The sequence below is a fragment of the Anabas testudineus genome, chromosome 16 (genome assembly GCF_900324465.2).
Source record: "Anabas testudineus chromosome 16, fAnaTes1.2, whole genome shotgun sequence".
In the NCBI taxonomy this organism is placed as follows: Eukaryota; Metazoa; Chordata; class Actinopteri; order Anabantiformes; family Anabantidae; genus Anabas; species Anabas testudineus.
In genome coordinates, this window is record NC_046625.1 from 7206429 (window position 1) to 7228720 (window position 22292).

The 22292-nt window shown below is 39.8% G+C and overlaps 1 protein-coding gene across 3 annotated transcripts; it reads left to right on the forward strand.

Annotated features, from left to right (window-relative positions):
• The first annotated feature begins 6835 nt into the window (after window positions 1-6835).
• Window positions 6836-21313, forward strand: thrap3a (thyroid hormone receptor associated protein 3a). 3 transcript variants are annotated; one of them, XM_026372395.2, is made up of 11 exons: window positions 6836-7137; window positions 11945-12077; window positions 14168-15058; window positions 15363-16043; window positions 16173-16345; window positions 16482-16593; window positions 16901-16985; window positions 18404-18588; window positions 18710-18887; window positions 19060-19203; window positions 19302-21313. In XM_026372395.2, the coding sequence occupies exons 2-11, from the start codon at window positions 11968-11970 to the stop codon at window positions 19539-19541; spliced, it is 2799 nt and encodes a 932-aa protein (XP_026228180.1). In that variant the 5' UTR covers window positions 6836-7137; window positions 11945-11967; the 3' UTR covers window positions 19542-21313. The 3 variants fall into 3 exon arrangements, with proteins under 3 accessions (XP_026228180.1, XP_026228182.1, XP_026228181.1); XM_026372397.1 differs by having other exon boundaries at window positions 11949-12077; window positions 19302-19541; XM_026372396.1 differs by lacking the exon at window positions 6836-7137 and adding an exon at window positions 11643-11834 and having other exon boundaries at window positions 19302-19541.
• The last annotated feature ends 979 nt before the right edge of the window (window positions 21314-22292 follow it).

Consider the following 22292-nt stretch of genomic DNA (forward strand, 5'->3'; position numbering starts at 1 on the left):
GATCTCTGGTCATTCACCCTGAACCTCTACTTCCAAGATGTGAAATATGCCATCCATTAATTGCTATGATTAAGTTACAGCTAAGGAGATGACCTTTAAGCACATACATGTCAGCAGATCAAGAAATAAATATAATTTATATGAGGTCAACCCTGCCATATATAATTCACAGTTGTAATAACAATATTCCCACAATGTTCTAAAGAAAAAGGAAACTAGTTTGTTGAATTGATATAATAAGCAGAGGATATGCTTATCTGAAATATATTTGACTTCTATGTTTGAATAAGCCTCTCCTTACAGTCAATTTCTCTTGTGGTTTTACTGTATGCTTATGTTTTTGTAGCATAAGTTCATGGAACATGCTTCTCAACATGCTGAAATGTGTAAGATTAAGTGAAACGCTGAGTAGCCCATCTGGTGTCAATATGTCATATGCATGTTTTATGGTGGAATCTTAGTCTCTTTCTACGCTGCCTGTCTCTTGGTTATGTTCTCATTTTACCAGCGATCCACTGGAACGCTAACTGTAAGTGAAACCGTTGACAGCCTGTAACACTGAGTGACAGCCGAGGAAGATGGGGCTCCAAAGGTTGGGTGGATTTGCACGGGCACTAATTTTATCTGTGGAAGACACAGATAGAAGATACTCGGAATGAGGGTATAAAGCAGGACACCTCCAAGTCCTTTCACCTCAAACACAAACAGCCCTGTTGACTGCAGCTGGGGAGAGGTGAGCTTGTAATGTTTTTTATTGATGTAAGAGATCACAAACTGTCCTCCATGGGATTAAGCCAAGCCCTGGAAGGCTCAGTGGAGAGTGGCAGCCTCAGCTGCTCTAATCATCAAGAAGACCATCCTCTGGGCATCTATCTGCCCTGAGGGACTCCTCCTTTGGGTTTGGGAAAGTACAGCTGTGATGGAAGTTAAAGTGTTTTTTCCTTCATGCACCAAGACCTCTCATGTGTATTTCACATAGAGAAACAAATCAGGGTGATATAGAAAGTGCACATGCAGAATCATGATCTCTCCAGCTAAAGAACTTTGCAGTTATGGTTCTAGTCGATTTCCTTCTCAGAGTTTTGCCTTGTGTCTTTCCAGAGGTGAAGGAAGTGAGTAAAGATTGACACTGAAGGCGTTTTACCACTTAAAGAATACTTCTATCCTTTAATCTATTCTCTTGTGTCTGTGTTAATTAAGATCATCTGAAACTTAAAGTGTGTAAAGGGTGATGCACCACTGAATGTCTTTTCTTTGCACTGCATGGATGGAAATTTCATATGTCAGCTGCTCAGCGTTGAATCACTGCACAACATCTGCTTTGTAGTATCTCTGTGGCAAATTATTCAGTCTTGCCAGCATGTTGCCATAGCCACCTTCTATACCAAAAGCATAATAAGCACCTTCATCCTAAGCTGCCAAGTTATCCCAGCATTCTTCCTTGTGTAGTCTGATAGCATATCAAACCTGAGAAGCTGTGAAGCAACAGAGGGCAATTGACAAACAGGATCCAGTTCCTCAGTCTGCAAAGTATTTGGGGAGGTGCCACAAGAGGCATCACATGGCCTTAGCGTTATGGCCCCTGCTTGGTTCACTTTCTTTTCATTTATTAGCCAATATTGGCTGCTTGTACCACCTTATCACCTGCTGGTCCTCCTGCTGAGTTAAGTCACAGATAAAGTCGCCATAAATCTAATAAAATTTGAAGAAAATGCACCACTAATCACTAGCCAGTTGTTCAACACTGCTCAGAAGTCCGTACCGGTCATGTATTTGGCTTACACTTTAAGCAGAAGATCTTCCTAGTCCCCCAGGTACTGATTCATCAAAATATCTAACATGGAAACCCCAAACCCTCCCTTGATGTAAACTCTTCTTAGGTGTAACTCCAACTGACCCAGCTGCTGGGCTGCATGTGCCCAGAGTGTTCCTCTTTTATGAGACTGCTGTGGTGCATCATATGGGTAGACTATTCAGGTCTTGGCCATTGGCATGGCCTCTAAGTAGGGGCTTAAGGACCAAACATAGCTGAAAAAAGAAGCTCTACTGGGGAGAGGATCACTAGAGAAGTTAGTGAGGGTAGCCATCTCACTTCTGTGTGTTTTTTTATTCTGTATGGAAAAATGGTGAGGGGACGAGGGAGGAGGCAGTGGAACAGTAGAGATTTGCTAGAATCTGATCGAAGACCAGAAAGTTGTCTCTACATTTATATATGTACATGTTCAGAAGTTGTCTTACAATGGTACTAGCAATATTCTGTGATGGTAACTAGAAAAAAACCCTACGAGTGACTCATAATAGGAAAGTTGAACAAATTCCAATGTTCTGTGGCTCATCTGCTGATAGGGTAATTGTACAACTCTAATAATTTACTGATGGCACCAATGGCCTTTAAACAAATAGGATGTACCTACGTCTACAGAAAAAATAAATAAGCAAAATAAATCCCTGTGAGAGTAGTTGTAGTTTTGATAAAGTAATTTTTTCCTTTGCAGTCTGTGCTTGACATGTGTTTTCAATGCAAACAATGTGTTTGTAACACACTGGCCTCTTTTGTTCCAAAACCCTTTTTTCTCATGTTCTGGTGTTTATTTGAAATCTAGTAGCCTGATCATGGCCTGATAATATAAAGCAGAATTGCTAACTTCCTTCCAGATGAATAACATTAATTGGTCGTGTATTACAGCCCATCAATGCCCAGGGACCATATAGGGACATCATTTAATACTAAACATGCTTTCTAAACATGCTAATCACAGAGAATCGTACTACGTAGATGTGTTAGAAATAGACATGTCCGAAATAGTCCATCCTTGCTATCTGGTTTCAAACAACTGCACACCTGTCAAACTGTGCACCATTTATATGAGTTTTTGGCTCACTTTCTTTGCCTAATCTCATATGGCTCTTGCTCATATAAAGAGCTCCTATTAACCCCGCAGAGCCAGCGACTCCGTCTTGGGTTTCCACCTTTCTCGCCTATTGCTGACACAGTCTAACGGGTAAGGATAGGATCCAAACCACGCAGAAGCATCTAGGAGGTGATAATAGGATCTAGACAGGTGTCATGGAACCCTCTGCAGGCACGGGCAGCTGTCTTGCTTATGCATATGCGTCCTGCGAGATCCCAGTTAGGTCGGTTGAGTTGACAAAGTGGACAAGAGAGACAAACGTCCTGTGTTGGAGAGGCGTCAGATAACCTGGCATACCAAAATGAACTGGACATTAAACCCCAAAATAACATGATTGTAAACACTTGCTGCATTTGACAGCGATACGGCTGTTGAATGATTTACAAATGATTTGTTGCCATGAACCAATTTACTTTGTGTGTGTCCCATGATGAGGCTCAAAAGTTTGCCCATGGAAGATCGAGTTAGTGGTAGAATATCACTGTTGTATGGCTGCATTTAATCAAGTCTACTTAGACTTCCTTTTTACGCTTCTTACTGCTACTGCTGCTCCACTACAAACGTCTAAAATAATATACAGTAACCTAAACAACATTTCACGATCAGAAGCATTTATGCATTTAAATGCATTTACAGCAGCTCGCTTTTCACCACTGTAAAACCGTTATCAGTGTGAAGCATTTCCTCAGAACATCAGATTTAAAGCAAATACAGAATTTTCTGTAAAAGCTGCTAGAATAACTATTGACTAAATAGAAATTGTTTAACACAAATATAAGTAACTTGGGAGATAAAGGGCTTTTGTCTTTAGAACAACAGCTATTTGTACACCTCTGGTCCTGTTCCCTAATGATGAATTACACAATGATTCAGGCAGCAACTGCATTATTAAGAAGAGTTTAGCTCCTTACAAGCATTAACTGCAACCAGCTGGGCTATATCAAAGTTATGTTGTGGAAAAGGACTGGCAAATAATGGTCTAAAAAAAACACCTATTTGTTCCCGACAATGTGACATTGTTCAACTAAAACTACCTCCGAGACTTAGAAATAATTCTCTTAACAATAAGACAAGAATTTATAGTGATTCCCCAATTTTTCACAGCTAAACAACCACCTTAAAATAATTTTCCCTGAAGATAAACATCCTGTCAAATTAAGCTCTACAACAGCAGTAGAAACACATGACTCTGAATCCTCCATCAGTTCATGACCCCTAGGAGATTTTAAATGTAGTTATTAGAAGTAATGTTGAAGCTTTCCAGTGTTCGAGCATGTCAACAAGGAGACAGACAGCTCCAACAGGTGGGAAGCATATAAAGTAGGGGGAGCATGTACTCTTTTATTCCATCACAGAGGGAGAAAGTGGTGTCAGATGGATTGCTCAAAATAACCTGCCTGGTGACTGGACAATGGCGATATGATGCCCTGCTAGCGAGCTGGCAAGAGCGATGGATGGAAACGGGGCCACAGGACAAACTATAGGTGCTGATGCAAAGTCATCGCAGCAAGCACAGCAAGCTATGATGCACTGTGTGTTCTGACACTCAAACATGACAATCATACTCTTTTTGTAATAAGAAAATGGTGTAGTGTTTTTCTCTTGACGATTCCAGAAAGCTCAATAAAGCTGGTTGATATTTGCCATTTTCGCTGTTGTTGTTGTTGTTGTTGTTGGCACCGTTACAGGAAGAAACATTATGAAAATTTACATTTCCTGGTAGATTACACTGCCTTCTAAGAAATAACTCTAGATGTGTGAGCTGCTGCCTCATTTATTGTAGCCTACTGAATATTGACATTGAGCCTAATAACCTTTACAAACTTGGAACACTTTAGTGTTTTGTCATTTGTCATAGGTGATGTACTGAGTTCTGTGTTTTTACTCATCATCATGATGGTTCCCAAATACACCATTTCCTGTCTAATCACACTTTCACACTGACACCTTTGATCTACTATTTGACTACATTATCATTGTTGTGTATTCTACTGTACCAGTTTCCAGGTGATACTTTGAATTATTCAAATGCGCACTTCATCAACACTTCAGGGTGAGTCAGTGGCACGTTCACTTATGACCACTGGTGAATGTATTTCCAATGCAAATATACTATGATGAAGTTTACAAGAACACAACAAAGTGCAGCATCTAACCAAACAGATTGACTCTATAAACACTTTACACTGCGCTGTATTTGAAAACAGTTGTTGAATAGATGCAGCTTTTAAGAATATTTTTACCTTGTAAACGTTGTCTAGTCTACAGGACCAGGATTTATAGCAATTATTAATGTATCAAATGTCCAAATCCAAAGGAATGCCTCTACTTTAAAACCAGGAATACCTAAGCTGACAGCAATACTTTTAAAATTATACTAACCATGGTAAGTATGATGGACAGAAAATGTAAATGCAATTGTTATTGCTAGTGTGTAATGCATTCATAGCCACAATAGTTACTTTTATGTTGCCCATTCCAGGGAATGGACAATAAAGTAGGACCTAGAGGATCTCAGTCCCTGTTATTGATGTAGAGTGTATTGATATTGCAAATCAGCCTTGAGATAAGAGATCCCTGAAATGTACCTTGTGTCATTGTGTGATTCCTGTCTGACCAATATCCGGCCTGAACTTTCCACAAGTAGACACAGTATTAACCTTCCTTCCACTCAATACTTGATCACATCAAACTATTTTGGGGATATTACTGGATCCACAGTAATATTACTTGATCTATAAAGCAAGTTTAAAAAAGGGAGAATGGAAATCATGATGATTCTGACACTATAAAGGGTATCTTCCCAAGATCAGTCCGATAAAAGAAGTGCACATACAGGTGCAAAAAGCAATTCTGCATTAAAATGTCCAAGTTGATGAATTAAAAATAAATAAACCGATGGATTGGAGAGCAGAATCTAAAACTAATAAATGTGGCACAGATAATCTGTAGCTCATATTCAGAGAGTTTAATGTTCATTCCACCAACTTAGTCATAAATACAACTGCAATCTATTAGAAGTTTAGTTTTTATTGCCAGTCAGCCTTAATTTAATCTGTTTTGATAAAAACTCGCTCCATTAGACGCATTCAAAACAAGATTACTCATAGCAAAGTTGACTTCATAAGAAAACAACATGGCATGCAACTGAACACATTAAGAGTTTGGTAGTCTCAGCCTTCGTTTAGGCAAAGAAATAAAACGTATTTGCACAAGTACAAAAAGCAATGAGTGAAATGGACCATGTCTATGTTTTGCATGTCTAATCTTTAGCTGCAAATTGGAGAATGTAGACCGTGAGAAGCAGTTGAAGGCTCCAGAAAATTCACACAGTAAGTGCATCGCGAGTGAACTTATTTTAAGTTATCTGCAAGTATCTAGCAAACTCAGAGATAGTAGTAGGCCTTTGTAATAACTATCAGACAGTGAAATACACTAAGTGGCTACTTTATTGAGTTTGCTGTAATTCATTCAACAGTTCTGCCATAAATACTTCTTTTAATATAATTTTTTATTTGCTGATATGGTCATAAATGAACTTTATTTGCACTTTATTAATGATGCCGCTGGTCTTACAGGTTACTGGGCTACATTATATTGAGGTGTTCCTAGTGTGATTTGATGAGGGGGCAGAATATTAGAAACTCCTCTTAATGCAAAGCAATCTATGATCATAACAAATTGAGTGCACTGCCCACTAAGAGCTGGTGACCAGCCAACATGTGTAAAGTGATTAATATGAATTAAAAAGCAAATAGGAGTGAGTGAGTGAGTCCATAGTGAGACCACAGTGTGTGAAGCAGTAGCTGCTGTATACTCATAGCTGTTACCAGTAGAAATCAGGTTTTCGTCAGGGATTATCAGACTTCAGTAAGGGTGTGTTATTAGGGAACAGCAGACCCATTATCCTACTGTATTTCCAGGACGCCTCTCGCTGAGCTCCCGTTCACGAACCGATGAGTTTTGACAGACGCCTGAGAAGGCGGAAGGAAACCTGAGCCTCTGATCCGCACGGTGCAGTCACACCCCCTGTCTCTGAAGACCTCAGGCTCCAGCCGACGCATACACACATCCACACACACACACTCCACACACATTTGACATAAGCTGGCCACAACAGCCCTGACACACAGAAGACCGGGGACGATTCGTCTTTTCTAATTCCTGCACTTTTACGCCGCGGTGCCTGAATGTGACGCCACACAGTGGACGAGCGCGTCGACCGGTGAGTTGTGTACTTTTTCATTGTTTTGGTCCGGAAATAAATGTTAAGAAAATGACACATTATCAGTAGAGCCACGCTGTAAACAGGCGGACTGGTTAAATGGGAAGTTGCGCAGCAAATCATTGATGCCAAAATGCTACTGCGTAAAATAATATTTGCCGCCAAATCCAGCTTCACATGTACATTTCTGGACACACACTGGTAAATTTATGGTTAATACATTGTTAGACCAAATAATTGCATCTTCAGAGGGAGCCATTGTTTTGAATGGTCTCGTGTGATAAGCGTGGCGTCCTCATTGATTTATTTTCCTTCACTTAACCGATGCGTCGTTACGCATTTGATGCACATTAGGAACCGGAGGATGCGCTGTTCATCCCATCCAGGACATGAATACCCTGTCTTTGAAATGCTTTTATTTAAAGTTCCCTGATGTCATTTGAAAATACCTCTCCTAGCTCAGATGAAAAGAGTATTAGTCATTGTTTAAGTATCGAAGAGTACCTAGAAACATTATTTTAAGATTGGACCACCAGAGGGTTCAATGGGGTCGTCTGTAAAACGAGTCGTTTAATTTGACCAGCAGTGTGATTGCTGAATTTAATGGTTAGCCTGAATGACTGTTGTGATTGTAGGTTGCACTAAACTGCTCCTCCACCTACAGTAAAACTCTACATTAGTGAATCAAGCCAAACAAGTCATATCACAAGTTTCCTGTTAGTGCTTATCCAGCAGTTTTTGTGGTTCAACTTGGAATCTCGTTCTACATTCAAAGCAATCAGTAATTATCACACAAATTCCTGCTGAGCTACAGGATGCTGGTTGAGGTCCGTCCTCTTTAACAAACACCAGCGCACTAAATGTACACACAATGAAAAGGTGTGCCCACATTTGAGTAAGCTGGCGTGTCCTTAAGTGGTGGTACAACATATTTTAGAATCGTTTCCACTTTCTTTTTTGAGGATATGATTCATCTTTCCATGTCTTTGTGGACTAAAGTTGGGTTGACACTGACATACTCCAGGTGGTGCTCACATTTGTGCCTTTTCATTACAGACAAAAAGAAAAAAATAATGAAAATACTCATTTCTGAATGCAGCTTTATTGGTACCAGCTGCGCACAGAGCAAATGAAAGAATCTGGTGCTTCTACAGTAGAAATGAAAGCATTTCGGGTTATTCAACATGCCACTCACAATTAACAACATAAACATGTGTGCCTGTAGCTTTGGGCACAGACTTTAAGGAAGGAAGGACAGCACAAGTGAAAAGTGTGCACATTTTGGAAATATACCTTAGAACTCCAACTCATTTTTCAAGCTGTTTCCAACTGACCAAAATAGAGAGGACCTTTAGCTGTTGAGTTCCCTCTTGTATGCAGCAGAGTTCCACAAACGTGGTGATGACAGACAGCCGAGAAGCACGTCAGTGTGAGAATGCCTCAGTGACACTCTGCTGTATGCCATTTTCCAGCCAAAGGAAGCCTTATACCTATCGTGGAAATCACACAGTTGCTTTAAGTGATGATGTTTGTAGCACAGATGCCTCCAGAACAGACTACTCTGGTGTGAATAGACTGATATGAGACAGCCTTGCTTAGCCAAAAGTTAGACACTGCTGGGACTGACTTGTGTTTTAAACATGTGGCCAAGCTCAATTAGTGTTCTCATCTGTCACGCTAAGTGATTAGCAAAGAATAATGTCTGTCTGTAATGATCCCTGCATGAGGTCACCCATCTGTTATTCTAACAGTTACAGTAGCTCCATGAAGTCAAACAAGGGAAGCTAATAGTCATTCACACATCACTGAGTGAAGGAAGCTATTCAACAGTCTTTTCTTTTTCTGATTTAATAAGCAAAGGAAACAGTTGTGAGGTTTATCTTGTCTCGTCTATCTCGTCTGCTCTGCATCAACTGTCTCAGGATGTGAGGAGTCGTGAGGGAATACTAAGAGGGGCTGTCACATTTCAGTAACCAATGACTGTGCCAATGACAGTTGCTGTGGCTTTTCTGAAATAGCAAGCAGGGTGTCTCTGGGGCACGTATAGATAGCAAATGTGATTCCAGCTGCCTCTGTGGCATCTCAGTCTTAATGATAGGGCGGTTGATTGAGTGGAGTGTTTCTCCTCATACGCTTTGAGCTACGTATCAAGTTGCCAGACCATTGTTGATCAGAGCTACTTTTGCCATCACATGAGATAAACTGCTGATGAAGGTTTCACAGCTGTCACTCCCTGCTCTATGGGTGCTCTTAATCAAATGTGTGTGCGTGTTTCTCAACTCTTATGCATGTGTTTATCTATCTGCCATAATCTACAGTAGCTATTTTTTATGTTCAAGACCTGCCCCTTTTTTTGTTGTTTTGCATGTTGTTCCTGTTAAAACTGTGTTGTTCCTGTTTTTTTTTTAATAAAGGTGACAAAGCTGGTAGGACACCAGTCAAACTATTTCAAGATTATTACTTTTTGGTTAATCATCTTTAAAATGATTGACCTGTTTATCCCAAATCTTACACCTGGCGATTCAAGAATGTGATAATCAATAACAAGAACACCCAGTGACAAAACTCTGAGACTGAAACCAGGAAGTTTTTAGTTTGACTAAACCGGGAAAGGTGTTTTCTTGATACTGCGTGGCAGTGTGTATTATAAGAGGTAGTCTTTGGTACACATGTCAAGTGATTTCAGTGGTTAACACTTATATTTACGTAGGCTGGAGAACTGATTCGTTTAGGTTTGTGTGGTGTGTGGTAAAGGTGAGAAAACAACTAAATGTCCTCACAAGTATGGCAAATTGTGCCTTTGTGTTTCAGTAACAGTATCGGTGTGCTCAGATCTAGTAACGAGTGATTAAAGACTAAGCTTTCCACAGATTTTCTCAAGAGGCTGAAATCTTAGTAATTAAGCTGCCGACCACACACTGTGTAGGAGGGACAGCTGCAGCTGGTTATCAATCAGGCGCTCTAAGAGAGGCCATCGAAAGACTTCCCACCTTTCAATTCTAATAACAACGCGGTGCTTTGCATTTATTCCCACACACTATTATACTACATATGATAATGAATTAGTTCTGTTGGTTGGGGAAGTCTTTGGTTTAGTTTCTGCTGAATCCTTTCCAGATGTTTCTTCAAAACATCTGAAACAGACATTTTTTTCTTAAAATTACCTTCAAGGCCAGCTTTAACTCATCTATGAGGCTAAATTAAGAAGGTTGTCACAGATGATTTAGTTTACTGTTTAGCCATCACGTGCTGGAAAGGGACATGTCTGAATGCCGTTCTTTAAAAGTGCACAGTAAGTTAAAGTGATGGTCTGTTAAGGGTGGACCTTCAGGAAATTATTCTCTGAAAGCCAGAAACAACAAGCTGCTAGGAATGATGAGAGTGGGAAGTTCATAGAGCACGAGGAGGAGGCTGGTGGAAGATGGGTCCATAGCAGCGCTCTCCAGAATAGTAGCCAGGACCACCTTGTGATAGCGTGCAGAGGTTTTGAAATCCCTGTCGCGTGTAGTCTGCAATTTCCTCCTTTCAAAATCCCTGAAGATGAATTTTATGATGATGGATCAATTATTTGATCCCTGGCATTTACTGTGCTCCAAGGATCATATGTCACAGATAGTGCCCTGTGGACCTTGGGAAGAACTACATGCGCACTTATTATCCAACTGTATTAATAGTTTTTTGGTGTATATAAGTGAAGCTTTGTGGGATTCAAGAACAAACATCCTTTGAAGTTAAAAGTATCTCAAGGCCTCGGTTTACTGCACATGCCCTTCACGGTGAGTATTTGATAACAGATTAATACCAGATTATTAGCATAAGCAAATGTGATTTGGTAACATAGCTACAGAGGACAATACCTGTTATTTAACATTGGTCTTTTCAGGTTTAAGTTTAACAGAAAAAAATATTTTAATCATTAATGACATCAGAAGCATAAAAGTCCAAATTAGGCCATTTGTAATTTTCTGTGTCTACATTTTGTTTTGTTTAGTAACGAATTGCACATAGCGGCATTTGATTTACAGTAACTTCTGTTTATTTGACAAACAAAGAATAATATGGGCTTGAAATACTTCCTGAAAATATATATGCTAAATATTTTAAGACATCTTTCTTCTCTCTTTGTACCATTTCCTGTCAATGTTGGTGGAACTCCCAAAGGTTAATGAAATGGAAGATATACTGCGTATCTCTTTAAAATATTAAATGTGGGGATACGAGAAGACTGAGTCAATTCAAATAAATACAGCCTTAGATTCTTATTTGAAAGCTGCAGATACAGCGACTGAAGAACAACATTCGTTTTATTTTTGCTGATTCACAGATTATAATATGCATAAATGTTCTTCCTGATACTGAATCTTTTTGTCAGTAGGGTTAGGGTTTATAGTTTGCACATATGTGGATGTCCGATGACAGACCTAAGACTGCCCTCTATGCAAATGATCAGTGACTAAATAAAACTGGTTCTGTTTGGATGCACTACATCAATACATCTTGCCTCTTCCTTTCGCAGCTGTTCCATTTCTTCACTCAACTTTTCCATTAAGACGGCCTTTGAAGTGCACCTTGGATGGCTTATCACTGTTGGATGTTTTATTTCATAGGGTTTAGACTCTCAGTTTTCTTACGTCTCTGTTAACTGCTCGTTCGTCTGTTCACTGATGATGATTTATATTTACTCTGCGCGTGAAGAGGTGATCGAAGAGCTAATATTTTACGTGAACCGTTTGCTTTCAGACACTTTTCAAAATATAAGTTGGTCTCACTCTCAACTTTATTTTTTGTGTGTGTGTGTGTGTGACAGTTAGACGTGGACTGGCTGCAGTGATGTCCAGATCCACAAAATCAGCTTCGAGGTCTCGAAGCCGCTCGAGGTCCTCGTCCCGCTCCAGAAGTCGCTCCAGGTCCCGGTCCAGGTCCAGGAAGCATCGTTACAGGTAAACTCTATTTTATGGACCATCATTTTGTTGGCTGTATTGTATTTTGGGAGTCGAGATAAGAGCAACTTTACTTTCCTTGATTGGCCCCTGTTACAGCTTTGCTATTTCCATCCCAAGCCTTTGACTGCAATAAAGTGTGCTGCCAGATCTATTCTATTAAAATTAGGTTTCAAACTGATACTTGAAGTGTCAGTCAGTATAGAGCACATATTAATGTTTTTTTAATCTAAATATATCTGTCATTTTAACTTGTCTTAAAAGGAGGGACCATGCAATATACTATTTAAATAAATTAAGTTGCATGTAAGTTCTTGTGTGCTTTGCATCATATAGTAAATATTTACATATTAGGTGGCTTGAGAATATGAAAATACTCTTATCAGGCCTATCAAGATTGCATTTGTTTGTTGCTTTGCTTAAAGAAAAATGACTTGACTGTAGATATCTGCTGGCAGGCTATGACGTGCATTTGGCAAAGAAACAAGCCTTCACTCTGATACCTCTGCTGTTTCTGGCAGAATGACTTGACTGTGGCAGGGCAGTAAAAAGGCAATGCAGCTCATTTCCTGGCAGTGCAGCAGTTCATATTAAAATTAGCTTAAAGAAGACGCATGGAAAGAATCTATTGGTTTACTCTTCCTCAACCCACCTTGACAACAGATTAGTTTGTGGTCACATTGGAACCATGCTAGTCTGAATTCAGAGATTTAAAATGTTGTATATAAACTGAAATTCACACACAAAAAAGCACCAAATGTTTCCCTGCACACACATAGAAATTATTTATTTGCCTAGATGCCCGGGCAAAGCAATTTAATAACTAAAACCAGTGAAACAGTTCCAGTGTGGAGATTTTTCCTGTTGTTTGTTTGCAGCTTTCAACACTTTCAGCATAGTCAGTAAGGACCACAGAAGTAGATGTGGTGTCAGTCACACTTGGATCAGCGCTTTATTTAAATTATCACACGAATAACAGAAACTCTGGTATAATGTGTCTTCAAATCTCAATCTAGTATGATAGTATCAATTAAATATAGTGTACAAAACCTCTCTAAATTGGTCAGACTTTGTGGCTGGCAGACGTAGAGTCAAAGGATTTGAGTTGATTTTTTTCCCCCCTTATATGGTCCATGTGACTCCCCGCTCCACCAGAGTTGGCCAGAGGAGATGCAGTGTCTGTCTCGCACTGTAAGTGTGCAGTGCTGCTTAGTGCGCTGCCTTTTTTAAATCACTCTGTATTCCAATGAAAAAACGCGCTAGGTGAGTCTTAAGCTTGTTTTAAGAGTTTGTTAACACGCAGTATTGTAATACTTTTATCAGTTTAGATTATTGTTGTGCAATACCATGTAAACATTATATGCATGTGTACATTTTTAATAAAGACGTTGCATTGCATTTATTGCATTCATGTTATATTAAGATTTTATTACATTATTCATTGAAAGTTAAGGATAAAATGATGAAGATACAGCCTGGTTGTAGAAAAAAGTATATGTAGGTTGATGTCAGTACTAGATTTACTTCATTCAAACTGCCAGTGGAAAGTTGTGGGCACTGTGTTGAAATGTGAGGTTTAGGGATAGATTGTTGAGCTGACAGAATGATTCATTTGAAACGGAAAACATAGTATAATAGTTACAATATGAAGACTATCTTAAAGGTTTGTGCTATAGTTTTTTTCTGTTTTTAAATAAGAAGTGCAGCAGTGCCACCATGTGGACAAGTCTCACCGTGTGCCCTGACTGAGAACCACACTGAAATTTCCCATGCTGCTTTGGGGGCCTCTCTCAACTTTGTCGCCTACGTTATTACATTAACAACTGTTGTGTCAATTTCAGTTTATATTTCACAGCTGGCTACATCTGCGCTTGGTGCATTCTGTGTTTTATTTTTTCCATTTGCTGGGCCACTATTTTGCCTGACAGAACAGGTCTGGAGACTGTGCTCAGTTCTGCATACAGTTCTTTTTTGTATTTAAATCAAAGTTTTCACTTATGTGATAATTATGGACGCTGTTATCTAATAATTAACATAATTCATCTGGTAATTAACTGTGTGCCTCTTTTATCCTCTTAATTTTTTCATAGCTCTAGGTCTCGCTCACGGTCAAGATCTCGTTCTCCATCTTATAACCGAGATAAGAAATATCCGAGAGGATACCAGAATAGCCGGGAGTTCCGGGGCTACCAGCGCGGCTTCCGGAGGCCATACAACTTCAGGGGCCGCGGCCGTGGTTACTTTCCTCGTGGACGTTACCAGCGTGGTGGTGGAGGCTACAACAACAACAATAACAACAACAACAACTTCCGCCCCAACTGGAAGAATTACAAGCAGTACCCTCAAAAACAGCAACAGCAGCAGCAGCAACAGCAGCAAAACAGTTCACGAGGACGGTTGCGCAGTCTCCAGAAACACTCAGGAAGCCCGCCTCACGGTCAGTCACACCAGTCTGGCAGATCTTCCTCGCCATTATCCAGACACTCTCAGCATTCTTCCTCCTCACACTCCTCCTCTCCCAAATGTAGGCCAGCCTTATTGCTGGCAAACCAAAACTCCAAAGATGCAGAAGTGGAGCCCTCGGCTGCAAAGGAGGTCCAAAAGGGCGGGGAGGGAGATGAGAAGCCAGTGGAGCTTGTTGGGGTTTTGGCAGGAGATGCTAAAGAAGGCAGTGGGAAAACTGAGGGGAACTGGCAGTGCCTGACAGACTGCAACAGCAGTCCAAAGACAACCAGTCCTCTGGCAAATTCTGCTGTTACTGTTGGTCAGAACAGCCAAACTACTAACCAGGCTAGTTCCTCTCCTAAAAACACAAACAACACAAGCAATGGTGCCCCCTCCTGGCAGATGCAATGTAGTTCATCCTCAACAAAAAAACCCATACATGAAGGTCTCAATCCAATGCTTTCCAGCTTTGACTTCTTTTCCAATGAGGATTTCCCTGATGGAGATAAAACTGCAATCTCCATTGCCTTCAGAAAGTAAGGCTTATTTTACTTTTCTCAAAAACACTGTTTTAGCCTTATACAGATACAACATTATGGCATTGCACAATAGTTTTATTTCCTTGGCTTTGCATTGGAGTGTCAACTGTGGCTGACATAATGAAATACGATAATTTTCTTACTAAACATAATTTAGTTTAAAGATAAAATAGATAAAGTACTTATCTGACATTCATATTAAAGTTAAATAAAGTTATATAATTTTTGTTGAATCCAATATGTCATTGTTATGTTGTCTCTGAAGCTGCATCCAACTCTTCATTTCTTTATTATCATTTAGGTTTTTGGAGGAGCAAAATAAAAAAGTTACATCTGCTTGGGAAAATGGTAGGACCACAGTATCGAATGATGTGGATAAGGAGAAAGGGAAAGTAAATGGCAAAGCATCTACAGTCACCTCTGACTCAGTGTCAAGGAAGTACAAAGAGGACATTGATGGCGGAGTGTCTCTGAACAGCTTTTTGAAAGCATCTCCTTTTCGGTCTGCTCATGTGGAGGAAGGGGACGAGACGATCATCAAGCCTCATTTAAAGTCACTTCACAAGGATTGGCACAATGGAGACGATTTCTCTAAGCCAAAGAGCAAGGTCCCTCATTCGACCCGAGAACTGTGTTTTGGCAAATGGCAGAATGCAGCCTATTCACAGGTAGCCAACAGCAACTTCGACCTAACAGCAGAGGACGTATATCTTAGTCAAAAGCAAGATACAGTGGCCATGGCGACTGCCCTCGCCAAGAGGGAGTTAGCAGGAAATCTTGACGAACCGTCTCCAGACGTGGCATGTAAAGCCTGGAAGGCGGCAAAATCTCCCTCCATCCCATCTCCTACACCAATGCCAAGGAAGAACTCTGACAGGGAGACATTTATGATCAAGGGAGAGGACATACCTCCCATGTCCTCAAGAAAACAGGAAGCTAAATTTAATGTCAGAATGGATTTTCTTGGTGATAGCTTGATAAGGTGAGCATCACAATGCTGAATTCAGTTCTTTTCAAGGGTTAGGGTCTCAAGTTTTCATTGAACATTTTACTGTGTCGTCAAGATGAAGACAAGAACAAAAGATTAAAGAAAATGTTTTTGTCTTTTCAGCTGTTCAGACATTTTAGCTGAGGAACGACAGTTGTCTCAGGACCTTGTGCAGTCCTCAAAAAAGAATCAGGAGTTTCGCTCCATCTTTCAACATGTTCAGGCTGCTCATTTAAAGAGGTGTCCCTCTGAGCTGTTTGCTCAACACATTGTCGCCATTGTTCACCACATTAAATGTGAGTCTTCGCTCTGCAAGCCATTTCGTGACAGTTGTTCTCATTGATTTGCTTCACTTTTTCTACAGTGATCTAATGAATGGGTTCACACACTGGATAACCTTAGAGTATGTTTCTTGCTGTTTCTTCCCCGTAGCCCAACACTTTCCATCCCCTGGCATGACTCTAAACGAGCGATTCACCATGTACCAACGACGAGCTGCAGAGAAGGAAATGATGACGTCAAGAAAAAGCCCAGAGATACACAGGTAGAGTCGCCTATTGAGTGACCCTCTCACCTTCAGTGTGCTGTGGCTTCATCTCCTCTTTTAACAGCTTTCAGGTATTTTTCTCACCTTTCCTACCTGAAAATCAACAGACTATCTTGGCTTATTTGTTCTCATGTTCGGTGGAGGTCAGTTTTATTTTGCCATCATTTTTTCTTTCTTTGTCTATGTTGTGTCATCTCTGCAGTTCACTGTAGCTCAGTTTGTTGCACTGGCACCCATACTGTGGTTTCCACACTACTGTATAAGCATTTAACCGTCTTGTGTTAACTGTGTTTCTTTTTCACAGGAGAATTGATGTTTCACCAAGTGCTTTTAAGAAACACTCTCAACTTTTTGAGGCGATGAAAAGCTCAGAGGATTGCACTTATAAGGTGACTGAACATTTTGCAGTATAAAATATGTTGGAAAAACAAAGCAAACAAGTGAGCAAGCCAGATGCCTTTAGACTGCAACCTCTTAAAGCCTGTGGCTTTCCTTGATGGGAGATGCTCAAAGTCTAAGAAAATGCAAATGCAAAATAAGGCACTTTGACTTTGTTGTTTGTTAAAACGCCTTCACAAATGGTGAATTGGTTATATTGTGGGCACACGCCTGACCAAGGCTAATGAAACAAATAAGGTCAGAAATGGAAGCCACTATGCCCAAGCTGTTCAAAGGACTCTAAGCAGTTGTCCTCGTAAGTATTCTTTGCAAAAATAAGGAACGGAAATAAGCAACAGCAAGCACTTTATGCACACGTGCTTACATGACATGCTTAACTTTTTGACTGTCACAGTATTTCTTTATTGATGTGCATGGAAACATGGTCAAGCATTTATGAACATGAAGCATACATACTAATAATCAAGTAAACTCCAATTAGCATGAAATATTGTACCTTCTGTTAAAGAACCATACTGGTGGTTTTGCATGTCATAGCTAAAAGCCTATACAGTGTATAACACAAACTAGCTCTGAAATCATACACATTTTAGATGGTTTCCTACAATCTCTGCAGCCAATGGTGGCAGTTCATGGTATGATAATCAACTTACAGTTGACAACAAAATTGTTGAGAATGAAAACACAATACAGCTTATAATGTATTTACATTGTGTGGATGGCAGATGGTAAGAGAGGAACATATACAAAAGACAAAACACAAGAATAAATAATTAAATATAACAAAAAAAATGACAACTTATATTTAATTGTTTGTCAAGAGAACTGCTTCAATGCATAAAAAGTGGTATTTTTAATCAGTGGTATTCAATCGAAAGGAATAACGTTTGTCAGACAACCTCTTGTTGCAGAATTATGATGATCAAGCTAAAATAGTTAGATAAATAACCAGGTTATTATGGTGCTACTGAGTAGTAAATTCTTCCAGTCTCAGATGTCTATCATGTCTTAACATGTCCCACATGAGGAGGTTTTCAAAACACAGCCTTTTTATGCATGACCGTGCAAATAATGTTACAAAAAAGCCTGGCTCAATGTTGATAGTAATAATTAGCTGGAAGTGTAAGTTGACTTTCATACCATATTTAAATAGCCCCATTGACGGCAGAAAATAAAATAAGAAAATCTAAAAACATGCAAAGCTACTAGTTTGGCCCTGCACTGGAAGATTCACTCCAGAATGGCTTGGTTTTATTCATGCCAACTGACAGATTTCTGGGGTTCCCCCCCCATTTGACCATGGACCTCACTATTAATTTACAAACCAGCTTGGCAGAGAACAGTGATAGCATCTACATGCTAATTCAAAGTCTGTCCACGACGTTTTGTTCTGTTTCTATTTGCTCAGGATGCTGAAGATGAAAAAATGAAGGGTGACCCAATGGACCTTCGATTGGACATTGAACGCCGTAAAAAATATTCCATCCATGAAAGAGATTTTAATCAGGATCAGGGAAGAAAAATGGAGGACTCCCCAGATTCTAGTAGAGAGAGATCTGTGGAAAAGTACTCTAAATGTCACAAAAAATCTAAGTATGTGCAACGGCCCTATACTGTGTTTTTACATCTACAAATATGTTGAATACTGTTATTAATCTACCCTGCATTGTAAACAGGTAAGATGGATTTTGCATATACATTTTTTTTCTTTTAGGAAAAAAAAGAAGAAACGCTCTCGCTCCAGTTCATCTTCGTCTTCCACTTCCTCAAAGTATGAAAAAGAAGATTCACCCCATGACAAATCTGACTCGCAAGATAAAGGCTTTAACAGAGTCCAACTGGGTGAAAGGGAGACACCAGGACCCGAAAGAGGAAGGCCACATGGAGGATTTGTACGTTTAACTCATGTTGTTGGGTTGGTGGTGTTCATAAAATGTCTGTCTTTTGTAGGAGTGTGGTGTGGAGCAGTGGCTTCTACACTGCACATTGATTTCTCACTCGCTGATTTGTCAGTGTCAGTGATTCTGCTCTTTTTCAATCCCTTGCGTTTTTCTCAAATTTCAGCAAGTACGAATTCGTGGAAGAAGCTGGAACAAGGGCAACTGTCAAGCAAACAGTTCAGATAGTAACCCATTGAACAAGGAAGTTCTCCCAAAAAGTGAAGACTGGGACCCGGAGTACACTCCCAAGAGCAAAAAATACTACTTGGTAGGGTGGATCTCCGCCTGTAGTTTAGTTTAATGTATTCAGTTTGTAGTTTTTACAATTGCTGGTTTCTCACATTATTTTTTTGTTGTTCCTTCCAGCACGATGACCGAGATGTAGAGGCCGAGTGTAAGTGGATGGACAATCGAGGGCGAGGACGGGGAAGTTTTACGCGTGGAAGGGCTCGATTCATCATTCGCAAAGCCACTGGTGGCTCCAACACCAACGGCCCCAAACCGGCCAGTGACAAGTTCCACATCAATGGAGAGCAAGGTGGTGCACAGGATCAAGTGCAGAAACAGGACCATAAAGAAGGAAAATTTGATGGAGAGAACACTTGAGCAGTGAAGCTGCTGAAAATCTTAATTTTCTTTGTCGTGAATGGATTGAAAAATGTAGAATAAAAATGTTTTATTGAGATTTTACCAGGAAATCTTTAATGTTTAATTTCAACATAGGACACTCACTTTGACTTGACAAAACTATTTGCTGAGACTGTCCTCACCTAAAAAGTAACTGTAAAGGCCCTTTGTGCAAGCATCTCATTTCAACCCATAGCAGCGTCTTATTGTTAGGCGAGCTCTGATGGCTGTAGTACCTAGGTGACATTAAAAAGGGGCAAAGGCTGCACAAAGAGGGGGTTGGGGTGGATGGATGCATCAAAAATATTGGACATTGTTATATGGTTGTTTCCAACCAGCATGGTTACAACGCCTTAACCTTATTATTGTACAGTAATCATGACAATATCAATCCATCAATCCCCTTCCACTTATCCTGAATCATGGTGCAGTGGAAACAGGTTCAGTCCAGACATCCCTCTACCCTGCACCATATACCAGCTCCTCTTGACAACGGCAATAAGCAGCCTGTCTTTTGACTCAAACTGTGATCTTTTTCTAAATCAAACCAAGTTTTTTTTGTACCTAATCCTATGGGTTCTATCAGAGTTTAGGGACAGATGACCTATATGGTTGTGTAGGTTGAAGCACTTCCTTTTGCATTTCCTACTACTAGTAGAAGCACTGTGTAGGGGTGATTTGCTGTTTCTTATGAAAATTTACATGGTTTCTTTAGTTTATATGGGGAGTTAAATTCTTCCCTGCAGCATTATGACTATATTTACACTTTTAGGGTTGTTAGAAAATTACTCTTTAATGGCTTTTGTATTCTGAAATAGAAAGAGAAAATGATATGTTGTAGATTAAACCAGCTTGTGCCTGATACTTTTGCAAATGAACCATCAAATAACTATACTGGTTAGAGAATTTAAATGCAGCCCACTTAGTCAATGATGAGTTTAAAAAAAACAGAAAAACAAACTAGACATGTTTTGATCTGTGTCTTTAAAATGGCACCATTGTGTACACTGTAATACATGTTGAAAAGATCACTGTTTATCTAATTCAGCACTCTACACACGACCCTTATCCAAACGGGACCAAACTGTACAGGGTCAAAGGTTATGCTCTGCAGTCTTTCTTTGGACAACATCTTCCACACCAGCTGGCAACAAAACAGACTGTTATTATTATTATTAGACTAAATATATATTTAACATGTTCATGAAACATTTTGCTGTCAGAGACTTCCACTCTTTAAAGTAGCTGTTTGCTTGATCTTGGATTCCGCTAAATGATATATAATATTGATAGTAATTTTAAGTAATAAGCAGGATTGTAAAGAATTTGTTCTTATTAGTAGAGATTTCGATGTGATTTTCATTAGGCGATTGCAAATGTTTATTCAGCCCAAGATAATTTAATCAGTTATATAAACTGTGTCAACATGGTTCATAATTAGCTTGTTTGTTTGGCCTGTTATTTGGAATGGAAACGATGTCTAGTCCTATAATATTTTGTGTTTTGTTTTCCTGTGAATATCTCCAGTGTATCCTAGGATTAGATTCATCTCTGTTTGGCTAACTGCCCATACCATTGCACACTTTGTGTCCCTTGCTATGGGTGCACTGGTCATACCTATACAATCCAGGGCTACAGATTTAGATTCATGTTTGGTTGTGTAAAGGTTACCTGTTTAGGGAATATTGCTTTTTTTAATAGGTGTTGTTGTTCTTGGAAACTGTAAATTAAAGAGACATTGATTTCTTTTATGTCTGCCTTGATGCGTTTTTATTGTGACTTCTTTCATTAACTAGAACAAACCTATCTGGAAGTTGAGTAATGGTAACTGAACTTCCTTCTTGTTAGTTTGAAACGTTTCACTACTCATCCAAGTAGCTTCTTCAGTCTGAAGATAGTTGGTTGGAGCCCACACATCTGTACTCCAGTTTTGGTTTCACTCCACCACTTGGCCTGTATAGGCTGTTAGGTGAAACAATGGAAAGGGAGGATGTTATAATCACACCTCTGGAACCCCCCTTATCATCTAAAATGGGTCATTAGGTGTGTCCAACCTCATGCAGGTGTGAATTAGATCAGATTTTTCTGGGGATTGATGAAAAGGCAGCATGTTAAATAGAAGACAGGTTGTGTCTAAGGCCTCCACCTCTGTTGAGTGATGGGGTGTTGATTTGCACATGCAAGGCTTCCTTCAGCCCCCTCTCTCTTCCTCTACTTGTCTTCTCTGTGTATATGTGAACTTGTGCCATCCTCCTGTGTAGCGGCTGTTTGGTTTCTCCAATGTACAGCTCAGAGCATTCTTCACTGCACTGGACTGCATACACTATATTGCTCATCTTGTGCTTTGGAGTCTGGTCTTTGGGGTAGACGAGTCTCTGCCTGAGTGTGTTGGTGGGTTTGAAATAGACAGGTATGCTGTGTTTTCTAAACCCAGTCCAGCTGCCATAACTCAACTTCCAGATAACTTCACCTGAGAATCTTCACCGACAAGAACAAATATATGAAAAGACACTTAACAGCAACTATTCTAGTTTTCTCTATTAACCTCATTTATGGGAATAAAGCACCCCACGGATGATGTAACCCTTTATAAATCCATGGCCTCAAACACTTGACACCCCTGGGCTGCTCACCGATTGCTTTACTTTGTACATCATTGAATGCACCAGCTAATGATACAGCTATTGTGCGCTTTGGTAAAAATAAATCAGATATTTTCATATATTCAAC